Source organism: Girardinichthys multiradiatus, chromosome Y, assembly GCF_021462225.1.
Source record: "Girardinichthys multiradiatus isolate DD_20200921_A chromosome Y, DD_fGirMul_XY1, whole genome shotgun sequence".
Classification (NCBI taxonomy): Eukaryota; Metazoa; Chordata; class Actinopteri; order Cyprinodontiformes; family Goodeidae; genus Girardinichthys; species Girardinichthys multiradiatus.
The window spans coordinates 28,364,183-28,381,921 of record NC_061818.1 but is presented as its reverse complement, the minus strand read 5'-3'; the positions used below and the strand labels follow the sequence as shown (position 1 = coordinate 28,381,921).

The window sequence follows — 17,739 nt, the reverse complement described above, 5'->3', positions numbered from 1 at the left end:
TGGTATGTCACCCATAATGTTGTGTGCATTTCAATATTTTGAGCAAAACTGTGCTCTTAGCCTGCTAATTGAACCTTCACACTCTGCTCTTACTGGTGCAATGTGCAATCAATGAAGACTGGCTACCAGGCTGGTCCAATTTAGCCATGAAACCTCCCACACTAAAATGACAGGTGTTTCAGTTTCATTGTTTAACCCCTGTACATTAGTACTCAGCATCTTTAGTACATCTGGCTTTCAGAAGTAAAAAGATTACAAAAATTATGTAGTAAAGTATATTATTTTATAGACTTTTACTTAAATTTAAAAGTTACCTTTTTAAAAATTTACTCAAATACAAGTAAAAAGTACCTCATTAAAATTTTACTTTAGGTAAAATGTTATTTAGTTACTGTTTTATGAGCAGAAGAAAGTCCCTTTCATACATTTCGTAAAGGAATAGATATTAGTCTCAAACTGTTGTTAATTAAAGGAGCAACTTTATAAGTGAAAAGGCAAGACAAAAATAAAACATGTCAACATATGACATTATGAATCTTTGGGAGGTTATATGTGTAAATATTAATTTCTAAATTCCTTCTGTCAGGTGCTGCCTATCGGATTCACTGATCATCTCCCCCATCTCAGCATCCTTCTCTGTCACACCAAATCCTCTGCATCTTTCCTTACATCTATGAAGCTTCTCTGTGGTTTTCCTCTTCCCAGAACCTGGCAGTTCTGATCTTCATCCCATCCTTTGTCCAATATATCCACCATCCCTAATATCTAATAGTGTTAAATACCTGACTCCAAACTAAGCACCTGATCTTCTGTTTTCAGCCAATGCAATATTATAATCATAAGTGCCAGATAAAACTGATATTATTTACATTTATTGTTAAAATATTATTTAGCATGTTTACATGGTCAGAGTCCTGAACATAAACCACATTCTGTCCACTTATTGATTCTTACCCGCTGTAATTAGGTGAGCACCTGGTCGGCTCAAATGATGCTATTTTTAGTTTCAGATGCTTGATCGTTGCTTCCACTGTTTGTTTTTATTATCTAATATAATTTGTTTTTTACTCCGTAACGGATGGGATTTAAAATGTAAAATAGTAAAATACTTAAATTGAAATATACTCAAGTATGTAAACTATGCAAAAAAGAGCAAATTACAGACAAATTGTTCTTGTAAATGTAATTTGTCACTCGTCCACATTGCATACCATTAAATCTACAACATTGTGGTTGGAAAGAGAAAGGAATGAAGACGTATTGGCCCCGTCAAAGTCCAAATTTCAGTCTGGCTGAGATCTTTTGGCAGAGCCTTAGAAAAGCAGTACAGAAATTTGTGGTTTAATTTTAGGAGAACTGTAATAGAGCTGTGAGGAAATGAAAGGGGAAATAAAGGTATGTTTCAAAGCATCCCACTGGGGAATTACCAGATTAAGCTGGAGGAACTGTCCCTTCTTGTCAGAATAGCTTTGGGATTCCTCAGAGTGAGCTGGACTCTTATAGGGGAGAGGGAAATCTTCCTTGACCAATCCTGAACTAGATGAATTTCAATATGGTTTGCTGGAGTGTTGTAGAAAATGGCTTTGTAACCCTCTCCAGAATGATAGATGTTCTTGAATTTCTTTAGAGTGGGGCAGGATTTGATGTTTTTTAACATCCTTTTGCCAACTTCATTTTGTAAGACAGGTTCTATTTAAGTTTATATATTCTGCATTCAGGCCTGGGTGTAGCTAGTGAAATTAATTTCAGCTTTTAAAAACGTGGTTAATCACAGGTAACTTATGACTTAACATGAGGAGCAATTATCTTTGCACACAGTTGATGTGAATAGTTTTTTCCCTTAACAAAGTAAATCATCCTTTAGAAACTACTTTTTGTGGTCATTCATTTTCTACCGCTTCTTCCATGGTGAGTCAAAGGAAAGCTGGTGCCTATCTCTACCAGTCTATGGGCAGCAGGTGGGTTACACCCTGGACAGGTCGCCAGTTCATCGCAGACTTTTTGTAGTTACTCTTGTTATTTCTGATACATAAACCTGTTTGATGATCTAAAACAGTTAAGTTTGACAAGAAAGAAAAAAAACACGCTACCCCACTTGTTTAATATAAATTAGACAGGATTGTAATAAAATAAGAAAAAGGAAAAATCTTTATTACAAACAGGCCTGATAAATGTAATTAGTACAGAGCTCTAGCAGTCCTGCAAAGATACGTGCAGGGAAGTATGGGTAGTCTGAAACAAGGATGCTCTTCACACAAAAGCCACCAGCTCTACTACCTCATCCAATGTTGTCTTCTGAGCTTTTTCCACAGCATGCTACTCTGATACTGTCAAGCACCGCCATGCAGAGAATCGGATGGATACACATGTTCAGTGTTGCCAGCCCCTTGGACACTTGGTACATTTTGTAGACCCAACAGTGTGTGTTGTGGGGATATATCCTCAAATACAGATGATAGATTTGGAAGACATGATAGGGCACAAAGGAAACAGCATACAGGACGATCACGGATGAGATTAACAAGGCAACTTGACGCTTTTCAAGTGTCGTTATGTTGACATTTTTCCACACGACCCGAATCACAAAACAGTAAGAAGTAAATGTTATTGTAAAGGGAACAAGGCAGCCAAACACAGCAAGAAACATGTTGTAGGTAAGGACAGACTTCGGATCAGATGTTTGGTTACAGAAGGACACACATAAAGTATTGTTATTGTAACTGTGTTTGCAAAGAGAAGCAAAGGTCAGCACAGGGCAGGAGATGACTCCAACAATAATCCATATGATGACACTGATGGCTTTGACATGGGACGGTTCCACATGGGACTGGGTGAAGAAGGGCCACACGATGCCCACACAGCGGATCACACTTATTGCCATGATGAAGAAGATGCTCACGTACAAGTTGCAGGTGAAAAGAAACCTCTCGATTTTACACACAGCCTCGCCGAACACCCAGTGTTTCTGCAATGCATAGTAGACGATCAGCAGAGGCAGGGTGAGGATGTACAGCAGGTCACTGATGGCCAGGTTACAGGAGAGGACAACACCGGAGTGCCAGTTTCGTCTTTTTCTGATGAATAGCACCCACAAGGCAAACAGGTTTCCTGCCAAGGCAACGGCAAACTCAACCCCATACACGGCAGGGAGCAGACCGATCTGAAACTTCTCACAGTCTGAGAATTTAATCACCATCCTGCTTTCAGCTCGTGGTTACTCTAAAAATAACATTGAAACAGAATGTAGTAAAACTTCAAGTCCTTACAGATTCCATCTGCTACAGTCTAGAAACCATAAAAAATAACTTCAGCCTACCTTTAGGCATACATGCAAATGCACTAAAGTAAAGCCTTGATTTGATATTTCGTCGATGAAAAGGCTGAAGACTGGAGTCACTCAATCATCTGATGATCTGAGACAACAGCTCAGACGAACACATCACTTCCTTGTGCCCCTGCTTGTGTTGTGCAATATGCAGAAGGAAAACTGCTGTTACACCAGCACCATGCATTTTATTAGGTTGACTCAGAACTGTTTTTCTTTCAAAGTGCACAAAAGACTAAAAATGAAGATGAAGAGATCCTTCTGCAGATTTTGAGTGGGTATGTACAACACGGTACAAAAATAACTCCTTAAAACTCACAGTAATGAGAATAAACATGCCCATTCTGTCAAATTCTTTTAACACACAGCAGATGTAGTAATCTACTCAAAATCAAAAACATAAATTGGTTTTGTTGAATCATTTTATGCCCATTATGACCTAAAGAAGCCACAATGCAATAAGCAGATTATCTTTTTAGGGTTGTAAAATGTTTTCTAAGCAAAGTTGTACTTGAGACTGCAATATTTAAAATAATAAATAGGGTCATACAGCTGAGGATACCAACAGGTGTTCAATTTTCAGAAGGCTGTCTTTAAAGATAGTTAGAGGATGTGTCTTCAGTTCAATGCTTGTTTAAGGAACTAAACTTTTTATTTTAAGAGTCGGTTCGCAAAGTGTGATAAACATAGGCTGAACAAAATAGACTTCCTGTTTTGCTTTGTCACGTTTCAGAGCAAAATTTGATCTAAAACGTGTGTTGGCAAATTTTAACACCATTTACACCTGAAGAACATTTCCAGGATTATAGGACTAATGTCCTATAGAGAGGACTGAAAAACTCATCAACTGTCCCACTCAAGTTTATTTAGGCCAAATATATGATTTTATAGACATTTAGATATGTAAAAATATGTGCAAAGAAAAGACAGAACACAGGGAATTCAGAGCTGCATATTTAATCAGAATAAAAGCTTATTGTTGTTCAGTGGTCGACACAAATGATAAAGGACATTTTTTGCATCTTTTTTTACCTCTTGTTTATTTTAGGTTGCTCAGCAAGATTCACTCAGAATAAGTGTTCAAACACTGAGACAGTAGGAGCAAATACATTTGGTGCTGTTCCAAAGCACCGGAAAGGCATTTAGTATAAAGTCCAAATGAAGGGAAGAAAACCAAAGTTCAGGCTTTTCCTTTGGTCCGTGTAAAAGCTTGCTTTCCGCCTGCACCTTTCTTCTTGAAGTCAGACTTACCTTTGTGACCTTTCGATTTAAACAATTTGTCCTCGTTTTTCTTTCCATCAAAGTTTTTCCGCGCAAATTTATTTTCTCTCTCTCCAGATTGTTTAGAGCCAAATGCTTTTCCTTGAGCCCATTTTTTCTTCCCAAATGATTTCTCTCCATTCTTAGACTTCTTCCATCCTTTTCCGTCCTTTTCTTCCATCTTTTTCTTCCATCCTTTTCCATCTTTAGACTTCTTCCATCCTTTTCCCTGTACAGCATTTCTTGTCTTGTCTCTATGCTGTCCTGCTGCACCTTTTCTTTTTGGTGATTTAGAATCTGGTTCTTTCGAGGGTTTACCAGCGGACAGCTTTCTCCTCTTGACTCCTTTGTGCGATTTTTCTGAGCGTCTCCTTTTCTTGGCACCGGAGAACATATCTGCATTTAAAAAACAAAAACGTTTTAGGGGCTTAGGGTAACACTAGTGCAACCAAGGGTGCACAGCTGTTTGATTTTGATATTCACCTTCATCTGGTTCTTCCCCCACAGCCTGTCTGTAGTACTCCACATCATCGTCAGGTTCAAAAGCAGCTGCCCGATCTTCCTGCATTCCTGGATCTTCCACCTCGCTGTCCTCCTCGGCTTCAGCTCGTTTTTTCTTTATGCCTTCCAGACTCTTCTTCCTGGAAAAATAAAAATGTTTTATAGACTTAATGAGGTAAAAAGGAACGCTGCCCAATAATTTTAGGTCTAAATTACTTGTTCTCTTCTCGTTTCTCTTTCTTCTTTGCCACATTTTGCTCCTGTGCTTTCTTGCGTTCCTCCTTTTCTTTCACCTTGGCTTCCTTCCTCTTCAGGATCTCCTGTATTTCTTCCTCAGTTTTGGATACTGCAAACATGGTACAAAAATATCCCAGCTGAGCAACAGTTTGAGCCATGTGTGCATAAAGTCAACACAGAGCTCAGGATGAATCAGTAAGCGTTTACTGTTAGAGAGAAATCATAGAATTCATATTGCTCTTGTCATCATGTCCATCTGAACAAATCAAGCAGAAACAAGTTAGGAATAACAGAAACTCACTCATGGAGTGGTAAAGAATGTTCCCGTTGCCCATCCCTTCCTGGACCTTCACCAGCTGCAGAGTCATACGAGGACCGATCTAAAGAGATGGAAAGGAAAACAGGTAGCGTTGACAACATCCAAACATCACTGAAGTGCTTAAAGTTTTATAGCAGCTTCTTACGCACTTCGGTCAAACGGACAGCGCTCTGTTGGGACGGCATGTTGCCTCTTCCTGAGTACATCTGTGGCAGCTCGGTTATGTTGTGTTCGCCGTCCTGCTCGGCTTCACTTTCAGACAAGTTTGCTCCCCTGAAGAGTTTGTGGATAACGCAAAACTTTCAGATATGCTACATTTCAGTTTATGTAAGATAAAACCAATCGACTTCTTTCAGTGCTGTGAGAACTGAACCTTACTTCACCAGCAGCTCTGTGATGTCGTCAAACTTGCTCATGTTGGGGAACTTCTCCTGCATCAGCTTCTTTACTCCCCGGCTCATGCCCACAGGGACGACTTTCAGGCTGCTGCAGGTTTGGAAGAACAAGAAAAAATAAATAAAATAAATATTGCCTCAATTACGGACAGAAAAAAACCCAACATACAGGTCCTTCTCAAAAAATTAGCATATTGTGATAAAGTTCATTATTTTCCATAATGTCATGATGAAAATTTAACATTCATATATTTTAGATTCATTGCACACTAACTGAAATATTTCAGGTCTTTTATTGTCTTAATACAGATGATTTTGGCATACAGCTCATGAAAACCCAAAATTCCTATCTCACAAAATTAGCATATTTCATCCGACCAATAAAAGAAAAGTGTTTTTAATACAAAAAACGTCAACCTTCAAATAATCATGTACAGTTATGCACTCAATACTTGGTCGGGAAACCTTTGGCAGAAATGACTGCTTCAATGCGGCGTGGCATGGAGGCAATCAGCCTGTGGTACTGCTGAGGTCTTATGGAGGCCCAGGATGCTTCAATAGCGGCCTTTAGCTCATCCAGAGTGTTGGGTCTTGAGTCTCTCAACGTTCTCTTCACAATATCCCACAGATTCTCTATGGGGTTCAGGTCAGGAGAGTTGGCAGGCCAATTGAACACAGTGATACCATGGTCAGTAAACCATTTACCAGTGGTTTTGGCACTGTGAGCAGGTGCCAGGTCGTGCTGAAAAATGAAATCTTCATCTCCATAAAGCTTTTCAGCAGATGGAAGCATGAAGTGCTCCAAAATCTCCTGATAGCTAGCTGCATTGACCCTGCCCTTGATAAAACACAGTGGACCAACACCAGCAGCTGACACGGCACCCCAGACCATCACTGACTGTGGGTACTTGACACTGGACTTCTGGCATTTTGGCATTTTCTTCTCCCCAGTCTTCCTACAGATTCTGGCACCTTGATTTCCGAATGACATGCAGAATTTGCTTTCATCCGAAAAAAGTACTTTGGACCACTGAGCAACAGTCCAGTGCTGCGTCTCTGTAGCCCAGGTCTGGGGAATGCGGCACCTGTAGCCCATTTCCTGCACACGCCTGTGCACAGTGGCTCTGGATGTTTCTACTCCAGACTCAGTCCACTGCTTCCGCAGGTCCCCCAAGGTCTGGAATCGGCCCTTCTCCACAATCTTCCTCAGGGTCCGGTCACCTCTTCTCGTTGTGCAGCGTTTTCTGCCACACTTTTTCCTTCCCACAGACTTCCCACTGAGGTGCCTTGATACAGCACTCTGGGAACAGCCTATTCATTCAGAAATTTCTTTCTGTGTCTTACCCTCTTGCTTGAGGGTGTCAACAGTGGCCTTCTGGACAGCAGTCAGGTCGGCAGTCTTACCCATGATTGGGGTTTTGAGTGATGAACCAGGCTGGGAGTTTTAAAGGCCTCAGGAATCTTTTGCAGGTGTTTAGAGTTAACTCGTTGATTCAGATGATTAGGTTCATAGCTCGTTTAGAGACCCTTTTAATGATATGCTAATTTTGTGAGATAGGAATTTTGGGTTTTCATGAGCTGTATGCCACAATCATCCGTATTAAGACAATAAAAGACCTGAAATATTTCAGTTAGTGTGCAATGAATCTAAAATATATGAATGTTAAATTTTCATCATGACATTATGGAAAATAATGAACTTTCTCAAAATATGCTAATATTTTGAGAAGGACCTGTATAACAAAACTCTGGTTGAAGGTGTGAAGGCCCATCAGTGCGTTTACTTTGGACATGCATCATGACAGAATCAAGTCGTAATCTCTCATCATCTGAGCCCATCACTCCAAAAGGTTGTTTATTACATCACAATCTTAACAGAGCAAATCTTATTACTTACTATTGCCGAAACTGAATTTCCTGGGACTCTGGGTCAAAACTGAACAACACACACCTCTTGATGCTGTTGAGGTTTACCTGCAAAAAAAGAAAATTTCATTAGACCCGATGCTTTAACTTTTAACCATGCTGAAAACCTACTTCCATCACAAATCAGAAAGCGTTTACTTTTGAAGCATCTTCACAAATACTCAGAAGACTATACTTTCATCATATCAGCACATTTAGATGGTGTTTAAAAAAATTATTATGGATTTTCTAAACGCACCTTTTGGACATTTATGGAGGGAAACATGTTCTGGAACATGGTGGCCATGAGCTTCACATGCATGCCATCCACTCCAAAGTTACTGAAGATGAGAAGTGGATGATGGGTGAACTGCTGCTCATGCATCCTGTGCTTCTTCAAAGATGAAACCACATCTTTAATAAGGGAATACTGGAAGAGAGAGATGAAACATAAAAGTCCTTACAAATGTGGATTAAAATGTCATCATAGTCATTATATGACTTTAGAGGGTTGGGTTCATCAGCGCGTTTACTTTGAAAAGCATCACTTTACAATCAAAATTTTATGCATCATCACCTGAACCCGACAAATTTGACTTGCGTGTTACAAAACTTACCTTGAGGACCTTAAAATAAAGCATGGGGCCTTTGGGAAGCCGAGCTAATCTCTGCACGAAGAAAAAAATGGAAATGTTGAACTGATGGTAACGCAGTCTTCACATAAGAACTGCAGGTCACAATTACTTATAGGTCTCACCATGTTGATGCTGTTGGGGGTTTTGCCAAAGATAATGAAGTGGGTCACTCCCAGCGGCCCTGCTATGGACACAAAATCCTTAAGGAGATTTTTTTTCCGTACCTGGTTTAAAAAGACAGACGCACAGGCATGATGAGTGGGTGACTGCATTCTTAAAACAAAGCAGACTATTCTTTCAGGCCAGCAATACTAACATCTTGGGGCAGCTGCATTTAGAGCAGCGATTCTCAAAGTCATAACTCGTACACCTTATTTTCTGTGGACACTGCGCTTAACCTCTTAAGCCTCCCCCGGAAATGGGAGAAGCTCCAGGTTCTTTTTTTTTTTTCTACATTTATTGCTCCAATTTCCCTTACTTAAACATAGACGTGTGGTATTCTCTGAAACATCAGACTCTTGGCTAAAAGCTGACATAAACCATTTCTACAAACACCAAACACAGTTAAAACTACAAGCAGTTGAATCAGAAAAATGCAGGAAGTAAACGCACTCTACAAAATGGATTCACCGGATGTCTCGACCTCTGCTTCCTGATTGGTGGGATTTACGTGAAAGATGTTGAGATAACTTTATTCTACTGGCTCTAAGGATGAAAAGGAGGGGTCATTTGTGCAATTCGGCCAATCCAAACTTGAGTTATTGGCGTGCGTAATGTAGGTTGTTATTGTAAACACTGAGTACACTGTAGCGCAGTCGCTACAGCTGTTACGCACTGGACCTTCCTACCTCTGGCTGTTTATGCGCTGTGGTGATCATTTTGCATGTTCGAGTGTTTGTTTTTGAAACACAATGGCTTCCTGCACAAAGTTCTACACCGTCACTAAAGCTTTGGACCTAATTACAATGGACTGCGGTACTGAAGTCTGTGCAGAGGATTCCTCATCTGAATACGAAGAGCTTATTTATCCCGACAAGATCAATGATGAGCTGGATTATGAAGTTCTGCTGCTTGAAAGGTGTCATTTTAGTTTTATTGCGAAATACTTTTAAAGATTTATTTTCTTTTTACACTAGTGCTTTGTGATGTCTCGTAATAAATGGATTTGTCTGCCACAAAAAAATCAAAAACAGGCTGTTTTTAGACATGTAAAAAGTAGTTTATTACATTTTTCAAGTAAAAACACAAGAAATCTCCACTTTTGCAGATGGTGCCAAATTGTGCCGAAATGTGCCATATGGTCCCAAAAAGAAAAACGCTTACGAACGTCTTTACTAAAACCTCTATAACTTTGCTTTAGTTTACCTCAGGTGCATGAAACATTTCACAGGTAACGTCCACAAGTGGATTTGGGGTTTTCTAAAGTTTGTAGCCTTCCTCATGATATTGCTAAGAGGTTTATATACTGTACAATGCAGGAGCGAAAAAATCTTCATTTTTTTTCTGTGTGCCATCCTCATCATCTCTGAAACAATAGCTGCTACTGTGATATTTACACTTCTGATTGAATCTCCAGAGTGTTACCTTTAATTTGACACCAAGTTTATTTAAATAGAGTTTGTAATTGCTGAGAAAAACTCAATTAAATTTGGCCATGTAATTTGGAGCAAAAACTCCACAAAAACGCCTTGGGTTACAAGAGGTTAAGCTGAGCACTTCTATAGAAGAGACCTGAAGATGGAGAATAATGCTGCTATAGCTACTAGTCATTAATTACCCACACTTAAAGAGCTTTGATTATAAGGCAAGGGAATAACTCCTGAAAGTTACTAACAACCAAATAAATGGAACCACAAAGGAAACATGTTACAAGCTGCATAGTCAAGGGGAAGGGGACTTCATATTTGATGGCTGTTTCTTCAGATACCACTCTCAACTAAGATCCTCAGCGGAGTGAGATGCACATCAGATAGTCCTTTGGAAATAAATGACAAAGCTACGCGTGTTTTAGAAGTATTGAGGACATTACGGCAGATGTTTTAATAACCAGCAGTCACAGTCAAAAAGGCGTATTGTGTTTAGTTATTAATGAGTGGGTTTGGCACAACGATCACAATACTAATGCAGACCATTTAACACTGATGGAATATGCAAATTTGAGCTTTATATATTTAGAGTTTTGTTCCTTTAATTCAACATTTGAACCATGTTGCTTTTTTAAACACTATTTTGAGAACAGATTTCCTTCAAGTTTCTGAATTAATTATTCCCAATAAACTTAAATAATGTTTATCTAAACTGGAAAAAAAGAAAAAAAAAAAGGAATAAGAAAAAGTAAACAATTACAAGGTCCTTGGTTTAAGCAGCTCATACATCGGCAATCGCTGCCATTTTCCACACAAGGTTGCTTTGTATCAAAACTGTTTCAGTGTCCAAGTTGTATCTCAGTAATTTTGATGTCACAATGTGCTGTTGTACTTTAATTTCAGTGTATTTTAAAAAAAATAAAAGGATGAACTTTGTTTAAATATAAAAAGCAATTAAATTGATCACTTTTTAATTAAAATGTCTCGTAAAGTTGGAGAGCTTGTCGTGCTTCACTGTCAAAAGTTAGAGTTACTTAGAGCCACGAGCAGTTATTGAGGTCACTTTTGCATGCAAATTGTAAGACAATGTAATTAAGGAATTTGCTCAGAACTAGTAGTTCCGGACTTTTAAACCGAATAAATTTGAACCTTTGAACTTGAAACTTCTTGATTTTAGAGGACCAACCTTCAGAGACTCCGCGGTGTAGGGCTGCATGACTGTCCGCATGTCCTGGACGAGTTGACCCACGTTTTTTCCAACCTGACCCCGATGAAACACGAAGGAGTGGGGCACAGATCTGTAGGCATCCTCAGCTACATGGATGGCTTGGGCTCGGGATTTCTTCTGGTTTTTGGTCTAATAATAAAAACCAGAAAAACACGCACAGAAATCATTACAGTGGATACATATTTCAGCAGCACATTTCTGAGACGTAACACACAGCTATAAATATTTATCAGCAATGGCTTTATGTTCTAAATCATATTATCACAAGTGAATCATACAATGCCTTCCCTGATATGTACGTCTATGTCAATGCTTATTACCCGTTAGTTGAATGCTAGGCCGGGCACTTACCTTTGATTTTCCCATGATTTAACTCGAAGCCGACTAAAAGATATCACCCAAAAGCTCGATAAATGTTGCTAAAGTATATTTAAGCTAACCATACTGATCATTGTAAGTTTGTTTCAGCAAATTGTATCAAACCACTAAAGTAGAAATCGTTCGCTTCTAAGTTGACTCCGCTCTTTCCACATGGTTTTCTCGCTGTGTGCTACACGCTGAAATGTCCGTGTTTCTCACTTGTGCGTGATAGTTCCTACCAAGCAACTTCTTCTTTTAGAGTTTTTTTTTCCGGCGGTTGGCAAACCAACTCAAGGTGCATTTACCGCCGTCTATCGAACTGGAGTGTGGACGTCGAATATAGGGAATAAGGATCTTATCTGTATATACCTTGGTAAACGCATAAATTAAACACGGTTAAACAACCCAAAAAAACTCATCACTTTATTTCTAATTTTCTAGATATTTCCTGCAATATATTATCTAAAGTAAGTGATTTTTCTCTCTACTTGGTAGTGATGCCATATGTTTACGCTATGCTCTTCTGTATACTTATTGCACCTTATCAAAACATGTTCAACTTTTTCTGATTGACGACAATAACTACATGCTTCCGTTTCATGTTTTCCTATCTAAAACAGAAATCTATCAAGGCCTGTAGGACCAATCCCCTTTAAATGTAGGATGCAATTTTGACCAGAAAAGGGCAGAAGAGAAGCACACAATGAAAGATTTAAATAATTTTGACCACTACAAGGCAGATGACAAGTGCGCATTATATGGTTAAACTTATTTAGTCCTATTTAATGAATTAAATCTACTAAATCCAAATTGATGTTCTAAAGTTTTAAAGAAAATTAAAGCAGAAATAAATACAGGCTGTAACTGAATGACTAAAAAAGATTAATCCTAATGTATTTAAGAGTGCTCTTACAGATGAAAATCAACACATTTCGGTAATTGGATCCTGTATGACAGGCAAGGAGTTAAAATAAATAATACAGGTATTGAGAGAAGGACAAAAGCATGGAAAAATATTTAACAAGAGATGAGGAGATGACAGGAGCACCGAAAAACTCTTGTTTTTAAATTGCAGAACAAAATAGTTTGACTCCCACTGGCCTTCTAAAACCACATACTCTCTCTCTTGGGATTGGGGTAACCTGTGTAGGGCTGTTCAATTTGCCAGACTGGTTTCTTTCCAGTTAGGCTTCTTTTGAACACGTTGGGCTGGAAGAAAATAGTTTTGGACGAGTTGTTAAAATCTGGCCTGTTTTCACAACATTTGGAGGGTTTTTAGAAATTATTCATGGGAAAATTCTATTGAAATAATTGTGTGGCAGAAATGTAAAAACCTACACATCTCAAAATCTCAAAATGTTGTGTCTTTTTACTTATATCAATAGTTGATTTATTTTGAAAAAGAGAATCTGTCGAACTTGACATCATCAATCAGTGATGGTCACTGGTTAATCAACTGTCACTGTGAAATTATATTGGTCAATTGTAAACACCCAAAATGCTGTTAAACGTTCATCTAATATACACTGAGTTGTGGCCTTTACTTTGTTAGGCTTTGACTTGATGTTGGGAGACAGTATCATGATACTAAAGATACTAAAGTTATCCAGAAAGCTAAAACCAGACCAGCACCACATCCCAGTTGTATCTGGTGCTGGTCAGAACATGCACAGACGTTTTTGGAAGCAGGTGCTCAAGCCAAAAACGGGCATCCATTGCCAAATGTATTTATAAAATTAAAATATAAAAACATTATATATTTATGCTTTTATAGCCTCGCTTTTCTTGAAATTATGCTGCAAAATTTGTAAATGAAATAAATCAATGTTCTGCCATGCATAGTAATCAAAAGAGACTCACTGAATCAGGGGAGAAAACAGTATAAATTATTTGACTGTTATCTGACAGAGTTGAAACATTACACTAATAATATACCATTACCAATATCAATATAACTCACCACACTTTCATGTAGCTCAACTTAAGACCTACCTTTCATTTCAAATCACAAACCACAGTAATTATTAGGGTAGTTCAACTAATTGCTGCCTTACAAAACATTAGTTAACCCATTTATAAGGATAAACTTTATTCCACTTAGAGCGGTAAAGTGCTTAATTTACATGCATTGTTTGAACCTATACTGTTGAGTTGAGGTAACTTACGATATTGTATTATCCAATAAATAAATAGATTATAGATATTATAGATTATTTCAACTCAGAAAACCCGGCTATACATTTTTTAACTAATGCTTATTTATTGATTGAAATTGATACTCTGAGTTGAAACAACTCACCTTTAAATGTTGCCTTGGAGAAAACCAGTTTTCCTTTGTCAAAAGAACATAACATTATACATCCTTTCAACTCACACTTTTATGTTTATGTTTATAGCACTTACCTCTTCAAGTTATGTTAATTTATGTTTATAAAATTGAACTTAAAATTGCAAATTCAGTTAACACTGTTAACTTTATTGCTGGTCTCAACTAATAATGGCACCACCAACTCACCATCTTACAAGGAACTTCACAGAATTCAATTGAGAAAGGTGCCACAAGTTACATTAATCATAAATGACAAAACTTCAACAACATTTCAAAATAATTTTTTGAACATTGCCTCCACTTACAGTGTTGATCAGTTTGTACAGCACATTACTACAGTGTATGAGGCCCATTTAAAAGAGGAAATAAAATTGGGGCATGGAAAGGTGATGCTTTACTTGCTGCTTGATTCTACATTTTTACAGTCAGTCTGCTGTTAAGAACAAGAAACCCCTTTCTTATCTGTTGTTCATAAGCATAACACATTGTAATTTCAACTTTAGGTAGTTAATGTTACCATTGGGTCTATTATTATGCTAATAAAATCAAGCAGACAACTAAGTAATATTTTCCTTTTTATTCATCATTTTTTGTTTATTGCTCTATATCAGAGAGCCTTATATTTAGCCTTCGACATATATTAGCCTGTAATTTTAACTACCTAGCAAAACGATTCCTCCACAGTTGAAGTAGAAATGCTTGCATGGAAAGAGCTCCTTGAATAAAAGTGACTTTTACCTACACAGAATAGTTTTAGCCAGCATGCGGTAATTATAAAACTCTTTATGTTTGTTTCCATTTTCAACACTATCGTTTCAGTTGGGCTACCAGACATTCAGAAAAATGGTTGTGGCCATGCTTTTTCTTTTCTTCTTCAGACTTTAACGTCAAAATAATTAAGTGAAATGACTGAAATTGTCTAATTTGTCTGTTTGTATATCTCCCTCTCGTTCCCACTTTTAACTTCAGTCAATGGACAAGACTTTGAAATCACGGATTTTACTACAAAACATGAAGGCAACGCGTTATGCAGTCATGCATGGATGCTGATTGGAAGAAAATGCAAGCGTAATTCAGCTGGTTTTGTGCCAAAATGGCCTCCTCTCCGGCACTTACTTTAACGAAACATTTGGCCAGAAGTAATATTTTCAGGACTGCTGTAATGTTAAGCATACACGGTTACTGTGTGACAAAAACTGAGCTTTCCACGAACATGTGGAACTGTGGAAACCCAGCTAGTTCAAAAACATGTGACTTCTCGCACATATATAACACGTTGACAACGCACAAATAACGTGTTAACATGTTTTCTACGTGTTGTTAACGTGTTAACGGGTCAAAAGTCACATTCTGAGCCATTTTTGTCCAGTTGTCCAGTTTGAATGGGTGAGTGTTTCTCATTGGTTGATGAGTCACCGAGTTAAACCATTTCTGTGAGCCTGAGGGGGGTTTACCTGCCAATATTTAACATACTAAGAAGCCTCTTATTTATTGGTCCTTTTCTTCCTTTTGTGTGTAGCCTATCAAAATGTAATATTTGGATTGCAGTTTTATGACAAAATAAATTGTAAAGTTATAAATTATTTTCATAAAGATAAATTGCGTCTTTTTGCTCCACACCTGCATCTTTTGTGAAAACACAGTAGTTCCTACCAATTTTAAACATGCTGTGGTGCAGCCCCTGATAAAGAAACCTGGTCTTGATCCTAATGTGCTGGGGAACTTTAGGCCCATCTCCAAGTTTCCTCTAATGTCAAAAACACTTGGACAAAATTGTTTATATTCAGTTAAAATCTACGGTCTATTTTCAGAAGACATGGCATCTCCTCCCACTGCTATGCCGATGATTGTCAAATCTATGTGCCTTTAAGGCAAGGCGATGTGGGGTCCATTACACCTCTTTTCGTGTGTCTTCAGGATATTAAAGCTTGGATGGCCCTAAATGTCTTACATATTAATGAGAATAAGACTGAGGTTCTTGTTTTTAGATATAGTGGAAGATGTCAGAGCCCTCCGGCTGACCTTGACTTTTTGGAAGCGTATGTTAGGCCCATGGTAACAAATCTTGGTTTTAAGACAGACAATGATTTTAAACTTGACACTCAAATAAGGGCCAGATTGAAGTCTAGTTTCTATCATTTGAGAACAATTGCAAAAATAAAAGCTATTCTTCCAAGGCAACAGTTGGAAACAGTAATCCACGCTTTTATTTTATCCCGATTGTATTACTGTAATTCCCTTTATCTCGGAGTCAGCTAGTCCTTACTTACTCGTCTGCAGCTGGTGCAAAATGCTGCAGCACGTCTTTTAACAGGAACACGTAAAAAGGAGCATATTACTCTGGCCCTGGCTTCTCTCCACTGGCTCCCAGTGTATTTTAGAGTTCATTTTAAAATCAACTCGCTCCGATCTTCACAAGGATCTTCAACAAGTCACTGGAGAAATGTGAGGTCCCCTCCTGCCTCAAACGATCCACCATCATCCCCGTGCCCAAGAAACCCACCATCCTAGGATTAAATGACTACAGGCCTGTAGCCCTGACGTCTGTGGTCATGAAATCCTTTGAGTGGCTGGTGTTGAAGCACCTGAAAGACATCACAGGCCCCTTGCTGGACCTCCTGCAATTTGCTTACCGAGCAAACAGGTCGGCAGATGATGCTGTTAACTTAGGTCTACACTTCATCCTGCAACACCTCGACCACCCAGGGACGTACGCCAGGATCCTGTTTGTAGACTTCAGCTAGGCCTTCAACACCATCATACCAGACATCCTCCACCAGAAGCTCACACAGCTCAACGTCCCAGCCTCCACCTGTCAGTGGATCAACAGCTTCCTGATGGACCGACAGCAGCAGGTGAGACTGGGGAGCATCTTCTCCCAATCCAGATCAATAAGTACTGGTGCCCCCCAGGGGTGTGTTCTATCCCCACTCCTCTTCTCTCTGTACACAAATGACTGCACCTCATCGGACTCGTCCGTGAAACTCCTTAAGTTTACAGACGACACCACTGTCATTGGTCTGATCCAGGATGGTGATGAGTCTGCATACAGACAGCAGGTGGATCGGCTGGTACACTGGTGTAGTCAGAACTACCTTGAACTCAACCCACTCAAGACTGTGGAAATGGTGGTGGACTTTTGGAGAACACCATCCCCATACACCCCCCTCACCATCCTCAACAACACTGTATCGGCTGTGGACCACTTCAGGTTCTTAGGAACCACCATCTTTGAGGACCTGAGATGGTCTTCACACATAGACACTGTTCGAAAGAAGGCCCAGCAGAGACTGTACTTCCTGAGACAACTCAAGAAGTTCAACCTTCCACAGGAGCTGTTGGTCATCTTCTACACTGCCATCATTCAATCTGTCCTGTCTTCATCCATCTCAGTGTGGTTTGGCTCATCCACAAAACAGGACAGGTCCAGACTGCAACGAATAATCAGGAATGCAGAGAGAATAATCAGGGCTGACCTTCCCTCCATCCAGGACTTATACAGGTCTAGGGTCAGGAAAAGAGCCGCTAAAATCTCTGCAGACCCCACACACCCTGCACATAAACTGTTTAGAGTTTTACCTTCAGGCCGCCGTTACAGAGCACTGTTTACTAAAACCAGCCGCCATAGAGACAGTTTCTTCCCCCAGGCTGTTTCTCTG

General features: G+C 39.0%; 2 protein-coding genes across 2 annotated transcripts; both read right to left on the bottom strand.

The window, feature by feature from the left end:
- Positions 1-2,130: 2,130 nt before the first annotated feature.
- LOC124863993 (P2Y purinoceptor 11-like) lies at positions 2,131-3,430 on the bottom strand. The gene is made up of 2 exons (XM_047358590.1): positions 3,317-3,430; positions 2,131-3,219 (listed from the first exon to the last, which is right to left on the bottom strand). Exon 2 carries the CDS (start codon positions 3,194-3,196, stop codon positions 2,279-2,281), a length of 918 nt encoding a protein of 305 aa, XP_047214546.1. The 5' UTR covers positions 3,197-3,219; positions 3,317-3,430; the 3' UTR covers positions 2,131-2,278.
- Positions 3,431-4,266: 836 nt separating this feature from the next.
- LOC124864434 (suppressor of SWI4 1 homolog) lies at positions 4,267-11,968 on the bottom strand. Its single transcript, XM_047359212.1, has 12 exons — positions 11,743-11,968; positions 11,350-11,520; positions 8,700-8,801; positions 8,560-8,610; positions 8,202-8,372; positions 7,935-8,011; positions 6,021-6,128; positions 5,792-5,915; positions 5,625-5,703; positions 5,303-5,432; positions 5,069-5,226; positions 4,267-4,981 (listed from the first exon to the last, which is right to left on the bottom strand). The coding sequence occupies exons 1-12, from the start codon at positions 11,755-11,757 to the stop codon at positions 4,506-4,508; spliced, it is 1,662 nt and encodes a 553-aa protein (XP_047215168.1). The 5' UTR covers positions 11,758-11,968; the 3' UTR covers positions 4,267-4,505.
- Between the last annotated feature and the right edge of the window lie 5,771 nt (positions 11,969-17,739).

Excerpts from the sequence above, each read along its gene's own strand:
- LOC124863993 (XM_047358590.1), bottom strand. The coding sequence starts at position 3,196 with ATGGTGATTAAATTCTCAGACTGTGAGAAGTTTCAGATCGGTCTGCTC.
- LOC124864434 (XM_047359212.1), bottom strand. Across the intron at positions 8,373-8,559 it reads TTTATTTTAAGGTCCTCAAG|TATTCCCTTATTAAAGATGT; the intron begins GTAAGTTTTGTA and ends TCTCTCTTCCAG. Across the intron at positions 8,012-8,201 it reads CCTCCATAAATGTCCAAAAG|GTAAACCTCAACAGCATCAA; the intron begins GTGCGTTTAGAA and ends CTTTTTTTGCAG.